Source organism: Acipenser ruthenus, chromosome 27, assembly GCF_902713425.1.
Source record: "Acipenser ruthenus chromosome 27, fAciRut3.2 maternal haplotype, whole genome shotgun sequence".
NCBI classification, from domain to species: Eukaryota; Metazoa; Chordata; class Actinopteri; order Acipenseriformes; family Acipenseridae; genus Acipenser; species Acipenser ruthenus.
Window position 1 is genome coordinate 6751405 of NC_081215.1, and position 14848 is coordinate 6766252.

A 14848-nucleotide genomic window follows, 5' to 3' on the forward strand; every position below is an offset into this window, starting at 1 on the left:
ATTACCCACATGAGTAGCATGCAGCTTTAAAAAACAGGGCTTTTAAACATGTACATATCTTGATCCTCTTCCATCATAACAAAAGGAAATTTGACCAGCATAGATTAAAATTTCTTCTACGGTAAATTTATGCCTTCATTCCCTCAATGAGACTAGGTTTCAAATAGGAGTAATAAACCTCAAGAGAAAACAAACTAACCAGATAATCCGGTTTAGTAAACCAACATAAAGCTCTAGTGCTTTATCCCTTTTGTTTCAGACATCGCTGAAAGGTACCTACATTTTTGTATTTTATTTATTTATTTATTTATGGTAAGTATCGACACCTCCACTATTTCAGTCGCCACAGATAACTAAGGATCCTTACAAGACCCAATGGTGCCAAAAAAAAGAAGCTTCTGTTTGGTGCAATTAAAGATAGCTCTCAGGAAACATTTTTAATGTTAAGAATCTAACCATCTTAACTGGAACCAAAGCTCCAAGTGATATGTGTTGCCTCTCCAAGGTTTACAATTTGAATGGCTACTGGCCAAAAAGAAAGTCCAATTACAGTGCACCAGGGAATCCATTAGAAGGAAGGTGGAGATTTTGCCAAGGTTCAGATTGCATTTAGGAAACTTCACTGCTTTGAGCGCAAGACATTTTTAAAACAGCTGGAACTTTTAGCCTGATCCCAAAACAACCATTAAGCCAAGAAATAAACCACAGGAGATCAGAAACTTTGTTTGACTTTTATTTGCGCTTGCCTTTGTTTTTAAATTCAGGTTGTACAAATAAATTCAGATTTAATTCTTTAATTTAAAAATGTCAAATTGACCAGATATCAAATTACTTTAAAAACTATTGGTGTAAAAACTTAAGACCGATTTACAAAAAAACTTTAACCTTTACCAAAAGAAGTTATGTTTTTAGTTGTCAGATAAAAGTAATGAAAAAATTAGGCTGCATAGATTCTGCAGCCAATCACTGGTATCTGGTCAACTGCATGTAGCAAGCTTTCAAGATCGTCAAGTCAAATCTGTTTCTTATTGCTCTGGTCTTCATTTCCTTTGATGTTTCTTCATGTTGACTAAACTGCAAAAAAACACAACATGATTAGTACAACACTATCAGAGTTCAACAGCTATAAAATTATGCATCATGGTCTATCTTATAATGAAAAGTAAAAACAATCATTTTAGATTAGCATTACATACACACTTTCTTTTACTAAAAATATTCTAGTTTGATCATTTTCAATATCCTTAATTTCTCATTACAGAATGTGTTCAATTAATGCAAGGAGACTGGAAATTCTTAGAATTGTTTGAAAACATGGAAACACATAATAAAAATATTTCAGTGAATTATAAACAGCATGTCAAGTGCAAGTCTCTACTCATTAATTAAATAAATCTGAATACAAAATTGGCTCATGCAGGTTTCTGAAATATGGCCACTGAAGTTATTACTACAATACAAAGTTAAAGATATAGCAAACATTGTGCTTACTTAACTAATGTCTTCAATATCTTTATCATTTACAAGGCAAATGTCAAGTATCAATATTTGCACTATATGAATGTGATACTGAAATGTATGGCAACTGTCAATTTGTAGCGCCAAGTACAGCACTTTGCGAAAGACACTAGTCTGTAGCCATTTACTAAAAGCCTTTGCAGTAACTCCATGCAGTTCAATGGCAGGGAGCAAAACAAAGCTTTAGCACTTGACCAAAAATGTCAACGAACCAAACAATAGAAATTGCCCAGTGATATTGTCAACGTTTGTTTCATCAAACCCACTGCATTACCTCATTTTATTATTTTTATACAAGATTAGTCCCTCAATGAAAACTGCACATTTAAGCAGGGTTTGCAATGCAACTTTGTAAAACAGTAGCTGGGCACAAACCCAAGATTGTGTATTTGGTTAACATCTATGGAATTGGGTTTCCTCTCCAACACTGGCATGAGCCCTCTGCAGCAAAGCAAGCAGCTTTTACAGATAATTCTTTGTATGTGGCCAGGTACCAAACCCTGACAGTCACTAAGCTACAGTAGCAGATTCCAAATCACTTGCAATATAGACAAGATCAAGATCAACTTTTCCACACACAAGTGCTTTATGGTGTAGATTTGAAGGTTCCATTAAAATTAGTTTAAAGAATTCAATGGTGACTAGGTAACGCATGCAAGATAGTCTTCATCCGTCACCAATTAGCTATCGTGTTTCATGTATTAAATGTTAATGGTTGGAAGCCCTTCAGTCCCGCTGCTACGTACCCGGACGATGGTGTCGGTGGTAAGCCGGTATTTACTCAGCGCCTCCCTGCTCGGCCGGGGGAGCGGATGTTTTCTCAGCTGCTGGTTCGGCTGCTTTGTTCTCTTTGCCATCTTCAGGTTTATCGCTCTGAGGGCGTCTGCGACGGTAGTTGTAGTTGCGGCGATACCTGCGCTGGCGTGGCTGCTGGTCCTGGGAGCCGTCGCCTTGGTTCTCCTTGTCCTCCTCATTGGCATCATCCCGGGGTGGTCTGGGACGAGGGGGGCCCCTGCAGACAACCACAGAGGTCACTTTCACATTAAGGGGAAAATCCATGCATGTTTTCAAAAGGCCATGGGGGAGGGGGAGGGGGGGGGGCGCTGGTTTGAAAGGAAATGCAACAATGATACTTTGACAGTGCAGCTGACCACATGGCAACTGGGGCTTTCAGTCCTTCTAACATCTATACTCAGAACTGACCACACCTACAAATCTTTGTCAAAAGTAAATAGGATGTCTGTTTCCTATTTAACAGGATTTCATGCATTTTCAGTTGTGTTCAATTCTCTCTGTAAAGCTACCTCAAAGGTAGTCAGCAGATCATTTATTTCAAGAAACCTGACATTTAGAGGAAATCCCTGATATGACCTCTAGTTACTTTAAACTTGCAGACTTTTTATTTTTATGAAGAGCCTATATTTAAGTCCACTAAAGCACATGCCCTTACGTGCACAAGAGTTGAAGCAGAAAACATATCAAGACAAGTATTAAATAACAATGAGTCTCTGTTTTTGCACACTGTTGCATGTATTTATATTCGTGATAATACAGTATGGCTTTGGTATCTTTGCAAGCCCAGAGATTCCAGAGGCTTAGTCTGCTGCTTATAGTATCAATCTTCTCCAAACGCCTGCATAAGGAACAGTAGTTTCCATGTTGGATTTCATTTTAAGCCCAGGCAAGTATTTCCTTCCCCAACTGGGGACAGTGTCAGCTACTCACTTTAGAAGTGCATCTTGCCTATCCAATGTCTGGTTATATCTCCTCTCATGCCCCAGACAAACCAGCTATGCTGAAATAATTGGTTGACATTAACCTCCTAAACCATGGACAGTTTTAACCCTTTGCGGTCCTATGTCAGACCTGGTCCGACATCGCAATTCTCCCTTTCCAGTCAAATGTCGGACAGGTCTCTAGTCATTTTTTCTCCGGAAAAAACCAAGAACCATTTAAAAAAAAAAAGAAAAAGGGGGAATGAATACAGATAGCCCCGACACCTTAGATAACAGACATAAAATAAACAAGATAGCTGCTTCTGCATCCAGCGCTCAAAGAATCAGACATTTGCAGGGCTTTTTATTAGATGTTATAGTAATAAAATAATGACTTGGATCGCATTATTGAGGAGTTTGGTGATAAAACAAGTGATCAGGAGATGATATCAGTATGCAGTACTATGTAAAGGTATGTGAAAAATACAGCGAAACGAGGGGTGGGGCAGGGCTCGAGATACAGTACTGAGTGTCCTGTTGATATGCAGTGCCTTTTAAACCTGTTTTACTTTTAAAAAACAGTGCATTTAAAATAAACTGCACGTGTGAAAATTAATTGGACCTGACGCGCCGGATACGAGCTGAATAAATGGACCGCTAAGGGTTAAACTGTACTTCTCTGTCGACTCAATTTAGTGCTCATAGAAGTAGTCAAGGGACAACGGCAATGGCTACAACTAAAACACTCTCCAAATTGTGTAGCAGTTTTATGATGTGGACTAACTTCTATTGGGGGCTAAGTTTAGACAACTAACCCAATTTGAGATTAGAGTTGGATTTGAACAGCATTAAAGTCAGACCAGAGACCCTCCTTTGCTAGTCAGGCATGACTCCTCAGATACATACAAGGATCAGACACCTATTACCGATGTCATTTAGGGTTAGTAAGCAGTCAAAGAACTTATCCACAAACAGGAAATATAGAAACCCAAGTGGGACATTATAAAATGTAAAAAAAGAATCCAAGAAAAGCAGTTGCAATTCAGTGTAGTACTGCAACAACGTTGATTTTGCTTGTCGACTGTTCAGCTAACTGGCTGACACTTTACAATCAGAAGAATACAAGGCGGCAAGGACAGAAATGTCCTATTTGTTTATCAAGTGACTGAATATAGTAAATTTAGGCCGTTTAGTCCTTTTGCACGTCGACAACCCCTCCCATCAACTCGCTGTTGCAGCTCTAACTCAGTGAACACAACATGCAAACCTTGCTCTGAACCTTGGTCGGTAGCCTCTGTAGTAGTTCTGCCTCATTGGTTTAGCACCCTGGTCAACAGCACCTTGGTTCTCTTCTCCTTCACCTCCCTGCAATACAAAACGTAAATTTACATTATAGAACTTGGAAAAACATTGTGGTTTCCAGGAGATATGGCTCATTAATACCTACAGTACAACCAATCTGAAATTCATGGAACAGTATGGGGTCATCATATTAACAGCATGACACGTGGATTCTAAACCAGAGCCAGAAAGAAAAGGGAGTATACTTAATTACCAATTGTAGCACACCTTGTGCTATATGAATTCTTATCTGAAAAGATAAGCAGAATTATAAAAGGTGGATACCTGTATGCAGCTGCCACCTCGTATTAGCATTCTGCTACATAAAAGCATACAACAAACACCAAGAGTCAATTGCAACGTACCACTTCCTTATTATCTTGGTACTAAATCCAGGTTTGATTCAACTCTGGTTAAATCATTAAATTGGTCTAAATTAAACCCTACTCGAACATACCAAACACCTAAACCAGTTTTAAACCAGCTCTATTTAAAGACAAATGCCGCAAATTAACCTTTCCTTGCGGATTCATCTACACAGCAAGTAGGTTGTATCTTGTAATATTGAATATGCCTACATGAAACCCAAAACAATTTAAAATAGTGTTTAAATTACTATATTGCATATGGTTTACAAAGCTTACCAGCAATGTCTGGAAAACTAGCAGCGAACTACAGCACTAAACAAGTGTTCCTGGTGGAATGCTAACTTTTGACAAACGTTACCTAATTTGGAATTAGTTGCGAGTGTATGTTCTGAAAGGGTTCCTGGTATTTCTAGTGTTTTCAGTATCTGTGATAATCTAACAATGTGCACCCCGTAGATTAGGTAGGAAACGGAACTATATATGGTATCTATGATGAAATCCTGCTTACATTAACTTTTATTCTTAGTATTTCATTTATTGAAACATGCTATTTTTTGGTTAGCATATCTAGGGCTTCTGTTTTTCAGTTTATTAATTTTATTTCAGTGCTTCTTTTCAGCAATTTGAGTTTTATGTCAATTGTTTTCCCCACCAGGGTTTTCATTTTTTTATATACTGTATGAAAATGGGTTTTTTGGGTGTTTTTCTCTTCAAAATATGTATAGTAGTAACTCGACAGTACTTGCACACTTAAGTTGTACCTTCTTTCCTTTGCTGTCTTCCACAATTAAATCCTTGTGCCCAAAATCAGGCACATTTTTCTGGGTTTTTTGTGTGTAGGCTTTTAAAACATTGCCATAATTTGCAATTTTGTTTTAAATCCTCCGTATCTTAACTAATACAGCTTTAACCTTTTGCGGTCCTATGTCCGACCAGGTCTGACATTACAATTTTCACTTTCTGGTCCGTCAAAAAGACATAAAGCACAGGTCTCTTGTTTACTATGAACGCCCCGTTATCTGATACCCGATACCATGTATGACTATTCATGAGATACGCCTCTTTTTTTTTTTTTTTTCGACTTGTCTCGGCTCCTGTCGCTCCCACTCGGCAATTGAATGGTTCTCTGCTTTTTCCAGAGAAAAAACGACTAAACACCCGTTTATTGCGTTGCTATAATGATGTCGGACCCAGTCCGACAAAGGACCTGTGAGGAATAATTGCAATGTCGGACCCAGTCCGACAATGGACCGCAAAAGGGTTAAACCTGTTTTACTGTGGGGGAAAAAAAAAAATCTAAAACAGTGCATCTAAAATAAATTGGACGCGACATGCCTGAGACGCGCTGAATAAATGGACCGCTAAGGGTTAAATCCCACGAACAAGCCTCCATTCCTAAAAGAAAGGGAAAGGTAGTTTGTAGGTTTCTGGGAAAGGGGTGGTCAATGTGAATGGAGTTGCCATTGCCACAGTTATCCAGTGTTTATTGGCTATACACAATTCAATTTTTTTGTAATTGTTAAAACCGAAAATCAGAAGCCTTAATTCTACCACAGTCCTGCAGTCCACAGTCCCGCTCCTATAGAATTTTACATACTGTTTTAAATAAAACAAATAAGAATTTGGGTAGAAACTTTATAAACCCTTTTCACAAAATTCAAATTTTGCACCAATATAAAAAAAAAGTCTAAAATTAAATTAAGGCACAGCAAGCGCAGTACCTATTGTTTGCAAAAGCACGTGGCTACTTGCATCAATTTGTTAAACCACATTTTTTCAATAAAATAAAAACAGCAAAAGGATGTTTTATACATAATGTTGTAATATTTTTCAGGGATTTGTTCGCTTGCTCGCCAAACCCCCAGTCTCTTATTAATGAATTGCGCTTCCCTTCTGGGTGATGTGCGTTTCATTTCCCCCTCTCACGTGACACTGGCACATCAACAATGCCCTTCATCCCATCCGTTTAATGGCTGTGCTCGCTCAGAAATGCAAGCACCAAAATACTGCGTGCACATGCGCAGTAGCAGCCAGCCAGGACTGGCTATGATTAGCTTAAAAATGTCTTGATGGAGCGCAGCCGGTTAGCAAACACGATGATCAACAAGCATGACTTTGTCTCTTCTGTCTTGCATGGTGTGTTACTTTGCAGAAAGACAAATGTTTAAGCTGTTTAAATATTAAAATAAAATTCTAGTCTAACACTTTGCCTAACTTTAATGTTTATGAACTCATTTGTTCAACTTTCTTTTCCTGTTCTTGGTCTTTGAACTTGGGATTGCTTTAAATTCAAGGACAACTTCATTTAAATATACACATTTAAATTGGAGTACATTTCGGTGTGTAATATATTTCTTATTTCAACATCACTTTATATTATTTTTGAATGTATGAAAACCAAACAATTAAATGCTTTAGCCATGTTATCAATTGAAAAATTTGCCAAGATAAGACATCGCAGAGCAAAATTTTTGTATCACTACCAACAAGAAAGAGCCAATGGACAGTGCTTCTACCACCGAGGCTGGCCCACTGACCCCAACCCCCTCCCCGGACCCCCTCACCTGCATCTGAGGTGTGAACACCTGAAGATTTTTGCTACCAGCCACCACCGATTTGTATATCTAATACTGCCCCTTCAGATAGTAGAGAGCCCAGTTAAACCTGCTGTTACATGGTCTAAAAGAGACCACAAATTGGGCTTAAATTAAGACACCGCTGTTACATTTAAGTTGAAAAGGCCTTTTGACACCTAGAACTAAATTGGCAAGTTGCAACTGAGCTCATAGACCGGCCTTTAAGACTCGTTTTGAAGTTTAAACCTCAATTCAAAGCGATTTAAGTGGTACATTGTAAATTGACCCAAAGGAGTTTGAAGCATGTAGATCCAGGCTTACCTCGGTGCTTTCCCCACGCGGTGAGGTGTTGGTGTACGGTGGACGGCGTCCATAGCGCCTCTGGACGTAGTAGGGTGGGTAGCGTCTCTTGGGGAAGGGAGGGCGGCGCTGCTGGGGCTGGATTTCCCCCTCAGGCACACTCTCCTGGCCCTGGCCCTCTCTCTTCTCACTTCCCTCGCCCTCACCATCACTCTGGTAGTTCTGTGGGTAATCGGGTGGGGGGCCCCTGCGACGGGGGTAGCGCCTGTAACGATTGCGGTCTGCTGCGTATTTGCTTCCCTGAACTGGAACTCCCCCTGGACCAGTAACATTGGCTGCTTCTGCACCCTGATGAGAAAAAAAAAAAAAAGAGGACATATCTGGTTAACTACTAACCCACATACAACTTTTGATTTCTTGTACTACATGATCATCTTGTAGCTAGGGGTTCAAAAACATAATCAATTACCTATCATTTGTTGATAAAACATGGGTTAGTATATAAGAAAGAGACAAGGTTTTATAAATGTCTCAAGCAGCATTCTCTGGGAATACAATGTAGTACATAAAACAAAAGGAAGCAGAGAGTACTTTTAAGAGGGGAACCTAACTGGGGCAATGTACTCAGTGGGGTGCTGCAGGGCTCTGTCCTTGGACCACTCATGTTTCTAATCTACACCAACTACTTATATCTGGGAATTAGCACCAAACCGGTCAAATTTGCAGATGACAAAACTTGGGGCAGTGGCAGAGACGTATAAGAACTGGGCAGAAATGTGGCAAATGAAATTCAATATCAACAAATGCAAAATGTTACATGCCGGTCACACAAACTGAGGGGATAGAACTAGAACAGCAGGAGAAAGACTGTGGTGCTGTAATAGATTCATCGCTGTCAGCAAATCACACAGTGCAGGGATGCAACAAAAAGGCTAACCGAATGCTTGGGTATACAGCCATAAAAGTGTAGAGTACAAATCCAAGGAGGTTATAATAAGGCTGTACAATGCACTGGTGAGATTACACTTGGAATACTGTGTCCAATTCTGGGAACCACAGCACCAAATGGACATCGTGGCCCTGGAGAGTCCAAAGAGCAACCAGTCCTGGGATAGTCAAAGGACTGAGCTACAAAGAAAGGCAGAAATAACTGAATTCATTTAGCTTGGAACAAAGAAGAATAAGGAAGGAAAGTTAAGTACAGTACAGTCGTGTGCCTATTGCAGTCTCGCCCAATTTACTAAAGCTTTAAAAACAAAGTGGTCCAAATGAGAACTAGAAAAGTAGACTCTACTTTTAGACTCTAAGCACATTACATCTATCCCATAATATTGTTATTTTATTATAACCCCTGGGACATAAAAATAAAGAATGTGAAATATCATTGCATCATAGTAGACAAAATGCACTGCATTACTCTATACAAGTGTACAGGTCTGCAAACACCAGACCCCCCCCCCCCCCCCCCCCGACGACAAGTTTTGTTTCCTCCATCATTTTGGATATTGCTTCACCCTGCTGGACCATGTGCACTGAAGCTGTTCTTCCATTGCTCAATGCCCTAGTTGACGCATGTCAAAATAGCGAAATATAGGATTCAATCCTATTTATTTTGCGTTGCTCCAGTGCCGCTCCTGCGTCGCCTGTGGTGTGAAAGATACTTATCAAAAGTACAGGTTCTACTCATTGACGCATCGCTGCACAGTTCCGCTTGTCGCATCACACCTGGTGGGTAGCAACCTTTACTGCTTGTGGTTTAAAAAAAAATAAATTGAAAAAGCCAAGTTACCTTCTCTCCTTCTACCACATCAAACTCTACCGTCTCCCCGTCTCCAACACTGCGCAGATATTTCCTTGGGTTGTTTTTCTTAATGGCAGTCTGGAAAACAAGCAATTGAAATGTGAACAGGGTATCCTTCCCAAATCACCCGCCATCAGCATGCAATGTGAACAAGCAACTGTTATATGGCCAAAGACAAAACTACATGAGATAACATTCAAAACATCCAAGTCATACATTAAAATGTTGTGGGTATATCCAATACTGAGAAGAGTAAGAAATCTTAATGTTCAAAATTCAATTGACAATTTTCTAGTGAAATTAACCCCAATTACTAATTCCCTAAATAAGACAAACCCATCCTCCCACATTCCCCATTTAATGTGCAGTAGATTACACACAAGTGGACCACACTTGTGTACGGAAGATATTTGCATCTATACTAACCTGGTGTACAAAGACATCATCTTTTGTGTCGTCCCTAAGAAAAACAAAACACATATAAAGTGTTAAAGTGCATATACTTCTCTTCAGGGGAATTGTACTAATTACATGAGTTTAATAATTGTGTGGAGAATATTTAGTTTTTTGTTTGTTTTTTTTTGGAGGGGGGGGGGGGGTCTACATCAATTCAAAGATAGACAAATACTTCAAACAAGGACATTAAAATGCCTAATGGTACCACAGATTACATGGTCTGATTGCAGCAAGACATTGGGGTAATTCTGCAATACAACAAAACAGTCCCGTCCATAGCATTCTTTGAAATATCTGCACATTCCAAAGTACAAAATCAGAAAATGGAGACAAGTGATATTTGCACTCCTTCAAGAAATGGACTGTTGGATTATTAATACCTACAGTAGCAGCTTTAAAAAGCACAGAATTATAGAGTGCAAACCTAAAATGGATAGCTACCATACTTAATGGGGTCAAATAAAGTTACTGGCTTCAGTACTATTATAACTCAAAAGTAAGAGAAGATGTGGACTCAATGTAGTACATTAGTGAGTTTTTAATTCAGTACACTTAACAGAACTTAATTTATCCAATGCACATGGTGTAATGTCAAACACAATTTAGGGTGTAAAAGTACTGAGTCTAACAAACCTGTTGATGAAACCGTAGCCGTTTCTTACATTAAACCACTTCACTGTTCCCAGGACCTTTGTTGCTGTAAAAGAAAATAAATCAATGACAGAAAATGGATATAGATGCAGTTCTAGGAATTAAAGTTATCCATAATCAACAGTAGACTTGGGACTCTTACCTAGAACGTACATAATTAAATAAGACTACATGACTGTTATATTTGTTTAAAAGCATTGATTTTTTCGACTTTAATAAGCTTCCGTTATGTATTTAAAATGTCTTGTTTCGTACTCTAAACAGTAAGTTTAGATACAACTACGACTGTAATACATCCAGACAACAACTTAGAAACTGAAGCACTAGGATAAGCAACATGGCCGTTTCAAGTATCTGGATACTATAAATAACCTGGAAGAGGGGTGCTTTTAATAGACAATGATGTGAAGCTTAGCTATCTGCGATTTAACAAGTGAAACTACTCCACGGGCCTATATTGAAAACACATTCCCCACCACTGCCTCAAAGTATGCCATATTTGATTTCTCAAGCTAAACGAGACTGCATGTTAATTATAAGGAATTTAACTCGGATATGTATTTGAGTGACACGAGTACCACACTTAAAATACGGCACATTACTGAAAAACATCGTTGTGTCAAACCAATTGCACATTCTTCCCGGAACAAGCCTGATAGCAACCGGTTTATGTAACAAGGAAGTGCCGAGTTTACACGTGGTTGAAAATACAACCTCCGTAGTTTTATTTTTAATATATACACAATTACTCAAACATTTTAGATAAAAACCAACTACTAACCGTACAATAAATTACCAGAGCGCATTTGTGTCATATAAAAATTAAATTTTAAAAAAGCCTAACAAAAAATGCGACATTTCATTCGGAACGTACATTTAAATCGCTTGTTTCGGGTACCATGAGGTTGGAACCAAGCCAACGCATCTAGCGCAAACCCGGCCCAGAATCCGCGCCAAATGTACAGACACATACAAAACAAGACGGAGGTGAAATGTTTTTAAACAGTCGCTAAATATCACAGGCATTCTGTTTATTTGATTTCCAAACGATTTTATGGAGGGGGTGACTGCGTAAAACCCGTTTTTCTAGACAAAAGAGACGCTATCCTAACCAAACACTACGGCGGACATTTTGGAAATACAACCAAGTTCCTGCTAAAGTCACTCTACTAAAACAGGGACGATTGGTACCGGTGCGATGATTTATATTAATAGTACTCGGGAAACTTTGACTTCTTTTGTTAATATAAAGAGCATCTGCGTAACTCATGAGCAATTGGGCAACAAACGAGCCGTTTTACCAATTTGTTTTACTACTGTACAACACTATTGAACAAAGGGGTCTTCAGCCTCAGGTCTGTACGGTACAGTACACTACGGAGTCGGTCTTGGTGGAGTCAGATAGTTAAAACAGACCATTTAAAAAGAGAAATGTCTGGGTTAAAATACCACCGCCACAGGGTTATTAAGATGAAGATCTAGTTCAAGTTCACTGACAACCCCGCCTGCTGAACCAGGCAACCAAGACCACTCAGCCCCAGCACCCACCAAACGGAATGCCATGCATGGGCCCAGTTAAAACCTAACTGAACCCACACACGCTCTTCTCCAGTCGCTAACATTACTATCCACACGAGCAGCCCCTCTCGTGGCCCACCAGAACCTCCACCCTAATCCACCCCTTTTTTCCGGTCCAATCAAACCCGCCCACCCGGTGGTGCTTCGGAACCCATGCGCTCCCCACGTAATCTAATGCCCGGTAAAATGCCAGATGCGTTACCAAACTTCCAAGATACCCAGCCCGCGAATCGGGCCGAACTAGAACACTTTTTCCAGAACTCAAATACAAAATGCAGCTCGTGGTATGGCCCTTTCTTACCGTTTGCCCAACCGACTTTTTACACAAAGAAAATCAAACGATAACACACCAGGGATACCAATGAAAAAAAAAGACACAATTAACACATTCCTATACCAACATCGTGGTGGGGGGCTTCTTATTAAGGAAAATTACATAACAGTTTCTGTCGGATCAAGAAAGCCTTATTATTATTATTATTATTATTTATTTCTTAGCAGACGCCCTTATCCAGGGCGACTTACAATTGTTACAAGATATCACATTATACATTATTTCACATTATACAGATATCACATTATTTTACATACAATTACCCATTTATACAGTTGGGTTTTTACTGGAGCAATCTAGGTAAAGTACCTTGCTCAAGGGTACAACAGCAGTGTCCCCTACTGGGGATTGAACCCACAACCCTCCGGTCAAGAGTCCAGAGCCCTAACCACTACTCCACACTGCTGCCTTATCCCAGCTACTTACCGATGACCTTCTTATCCCCCGCGGGAGCTACCGCTGCCGGGCTGGATGGGCTCTCCGCTTCGGCGGCCTGCTGTGGCGGCGGCGGCGGCGCCTGCTGCTGCTGCGTCTCGGCCTCGCTGCTCATGGTGGTTTCTGGATGGTAACCTAAACTTTTGCCGGCGGTGGCTGTCTAGTGTGTTTTCCCGGTGCTGGATGGTAACCTGGGCCGGCGGTGGTGGGGCTGCTGCCTTCGGGCTCTCGACGTTCCTTTCTCCGCTCCCTTTGCCGATCGAACTGGACGGAATGCGAGCTGACACCGGACAATATTGTTTGCAAATTCTCCACCCATTCTGCATTGTAATTGGTCATTACGTGTGTCCATCGTCGTAAACCCCGCCCAGATATTCAGCTAGTGGTTGAACTATCGTTCACTGTGAATACATACCTTAATTACGTATACGACTGGAGCGCCAGCCTGGCTGTAAAGTCCCACAAAATAGTTACGCAGCGCACTAGCAGCTGTGATTGGTCAAGTAGTCTTCCATAATATGGGCTCCATTTATTCCGTCTAGGATTCGTTTACCAAACTGTCACTTACAGCCAAACTTCGTTAACAAAGGAGGAAAGACCGATCAATCAAACGTCTCTACTTTCTAGGAACTTTTTTTAAAGTTTACTGGTGGGGCAGATAGGCAGTAAAGATGCCGCCCATGATGCCCAGCCATTGGCAAAAAACGTACATAACTGTTCAGTTGAAAGTCACACGCATTAAAATAAAAGTGATGGAATGAGATTGGTAAATAACTGGGAACAAAAGTTTCAAAGTTACGATTAAGTCTCTTAATACAGACTGTTAAACATTATTTCTTGTAGTTTTTCTGGCTACTTATTTTGATCATGGGATCATATGCTATGTAGTACTATAAATGTAAGTTTAACATTTGTTTACTAATTAAAAAGACGTGTTTTTTACGCACTGCGAAATTGCTAATAAATAAAAAGACGCCAATTCTCAAGTGGTAAAAACGCAACTGCGATTTAATTTATTTAAATTAAGCTGTATCTCCTCATCTAAACTGAGTGTCACATTTTCAGCAGGAGGTTATCACGGTGTCACAGATTTTACTCGTAAATTAAAAAAACTGTTTATCAAATGACAATTTGACACGCCACGTTTCACAATATCATTTTGATATTATGGGTTCCCACTCCTACCAGCATGTGCTTATGTTGGAAGCTTGTCTATTAATAGACATTCTGAGAAATAGTGGGAAGAGGCCAATTTAAAATCCTGCCGTACTGCGATATCATTCAAATGTATGTTCTATAGCACTGGATAAGAAAGCGTGCATAATTAAATTATGATAAAAAAAATTCACACATTAAATTAAATAATTACACCGTGTAACAATTTCTTTTTTGGTTCCTGGGTAGTAAGTGTTATTTCCTAATTGCTTATGCCTCAAAAGTATAGAAAATGGCTATTATTCCCCACAAACTTTGCTTTTGTGACCAGGACAGTGATATTTTGAAATGTACCTATTTTCCAGAACATTCCAGATAGATTCAGTGCTGAGTAAACTTTGAGTAACTTCTAGAACTTTCTAGAAATTTCCAGTATTATAAATAGTAGTATAAATACAGGGGCCTTAAGCCCACCAGTTCAGTTTAGTTCCAGCTGCCTAAGTGGATACATATCTGCATTTTTCTGAGATGGCATCAAGAGGCTGCAAGCATCCGGCAGACGCATTTTGCTATGTCTGCGGCCAATTTATCAAGACAAGAGCGAAAAAGTACTCAGTGGA

At 39.7% G+C, this 14848-nt stretch overlaps 1 protein-coding gene across 2 annotated transcripts; it reads right to left on the reverse strand.

Moving 5' to 3' along the window:
• Positions 1-719: 719 nt before the first annotated feature.
• Positions 720-13364, reverse strand: LOC117425165 (Y-box-binding protein 1-like). Of its 2 annotated transcripts, none has more exons than XM_059002055.1 (8): positions 13065-13364; positions 10709-10772; positions 10046-10079; positions 9608-9697; positions 7840-8166; positions 4501-4598; positions 2265-2530; positions 720-1074 (listed from the first exon to the last, which is right to left on the reverse strand). In XM_059002055.1, the coding sequence occupies exons 1-7, from the start codon at positions 13186-13188 to the stop codon at positions 2296-2298; spliced, it is 972 nt and encodes a 323-aa protein (XP_058858038.1). In that variant the 5' UTR covers positions 13189-13364; the 3' UTR covers positions 720-1074; positions 2265-2295. The 2 variants fall into 2 exon arrangements, with proteins under 2 accessions (XP_058858038.1, XP_058858039.1); XM_059002056.1 differs by having other exon boundaries at positions 4513-4598; positions 13065-13363.
• Positions 13365-14848: the final 1484 nt, after the last annotated feature.

Coding starts and splice junctions, on each gene's coding strand:
- LOC117425165 (XM_059002055.1), bottom strand. CDS start 13,188: ATGAGCAGCGAGGCCGAGACGCAGCAGCAGCAGGCGCCGCCGCCGCCG. Junction 10,080..10,708: donor GGCTACGGTTTCATCAACAG/GTTTGTTAGACT, acceptor TGTTTTTCTTAG/GGACGACACAAAAGATGATG. Junction 4,599..7,839: donor CGCGTGGGGAAAGCACCGAG/GTAAGCCTGGAT, acceptor TTTGTATTGCAG/GGAGGTGAAGGAGAAGAGAA.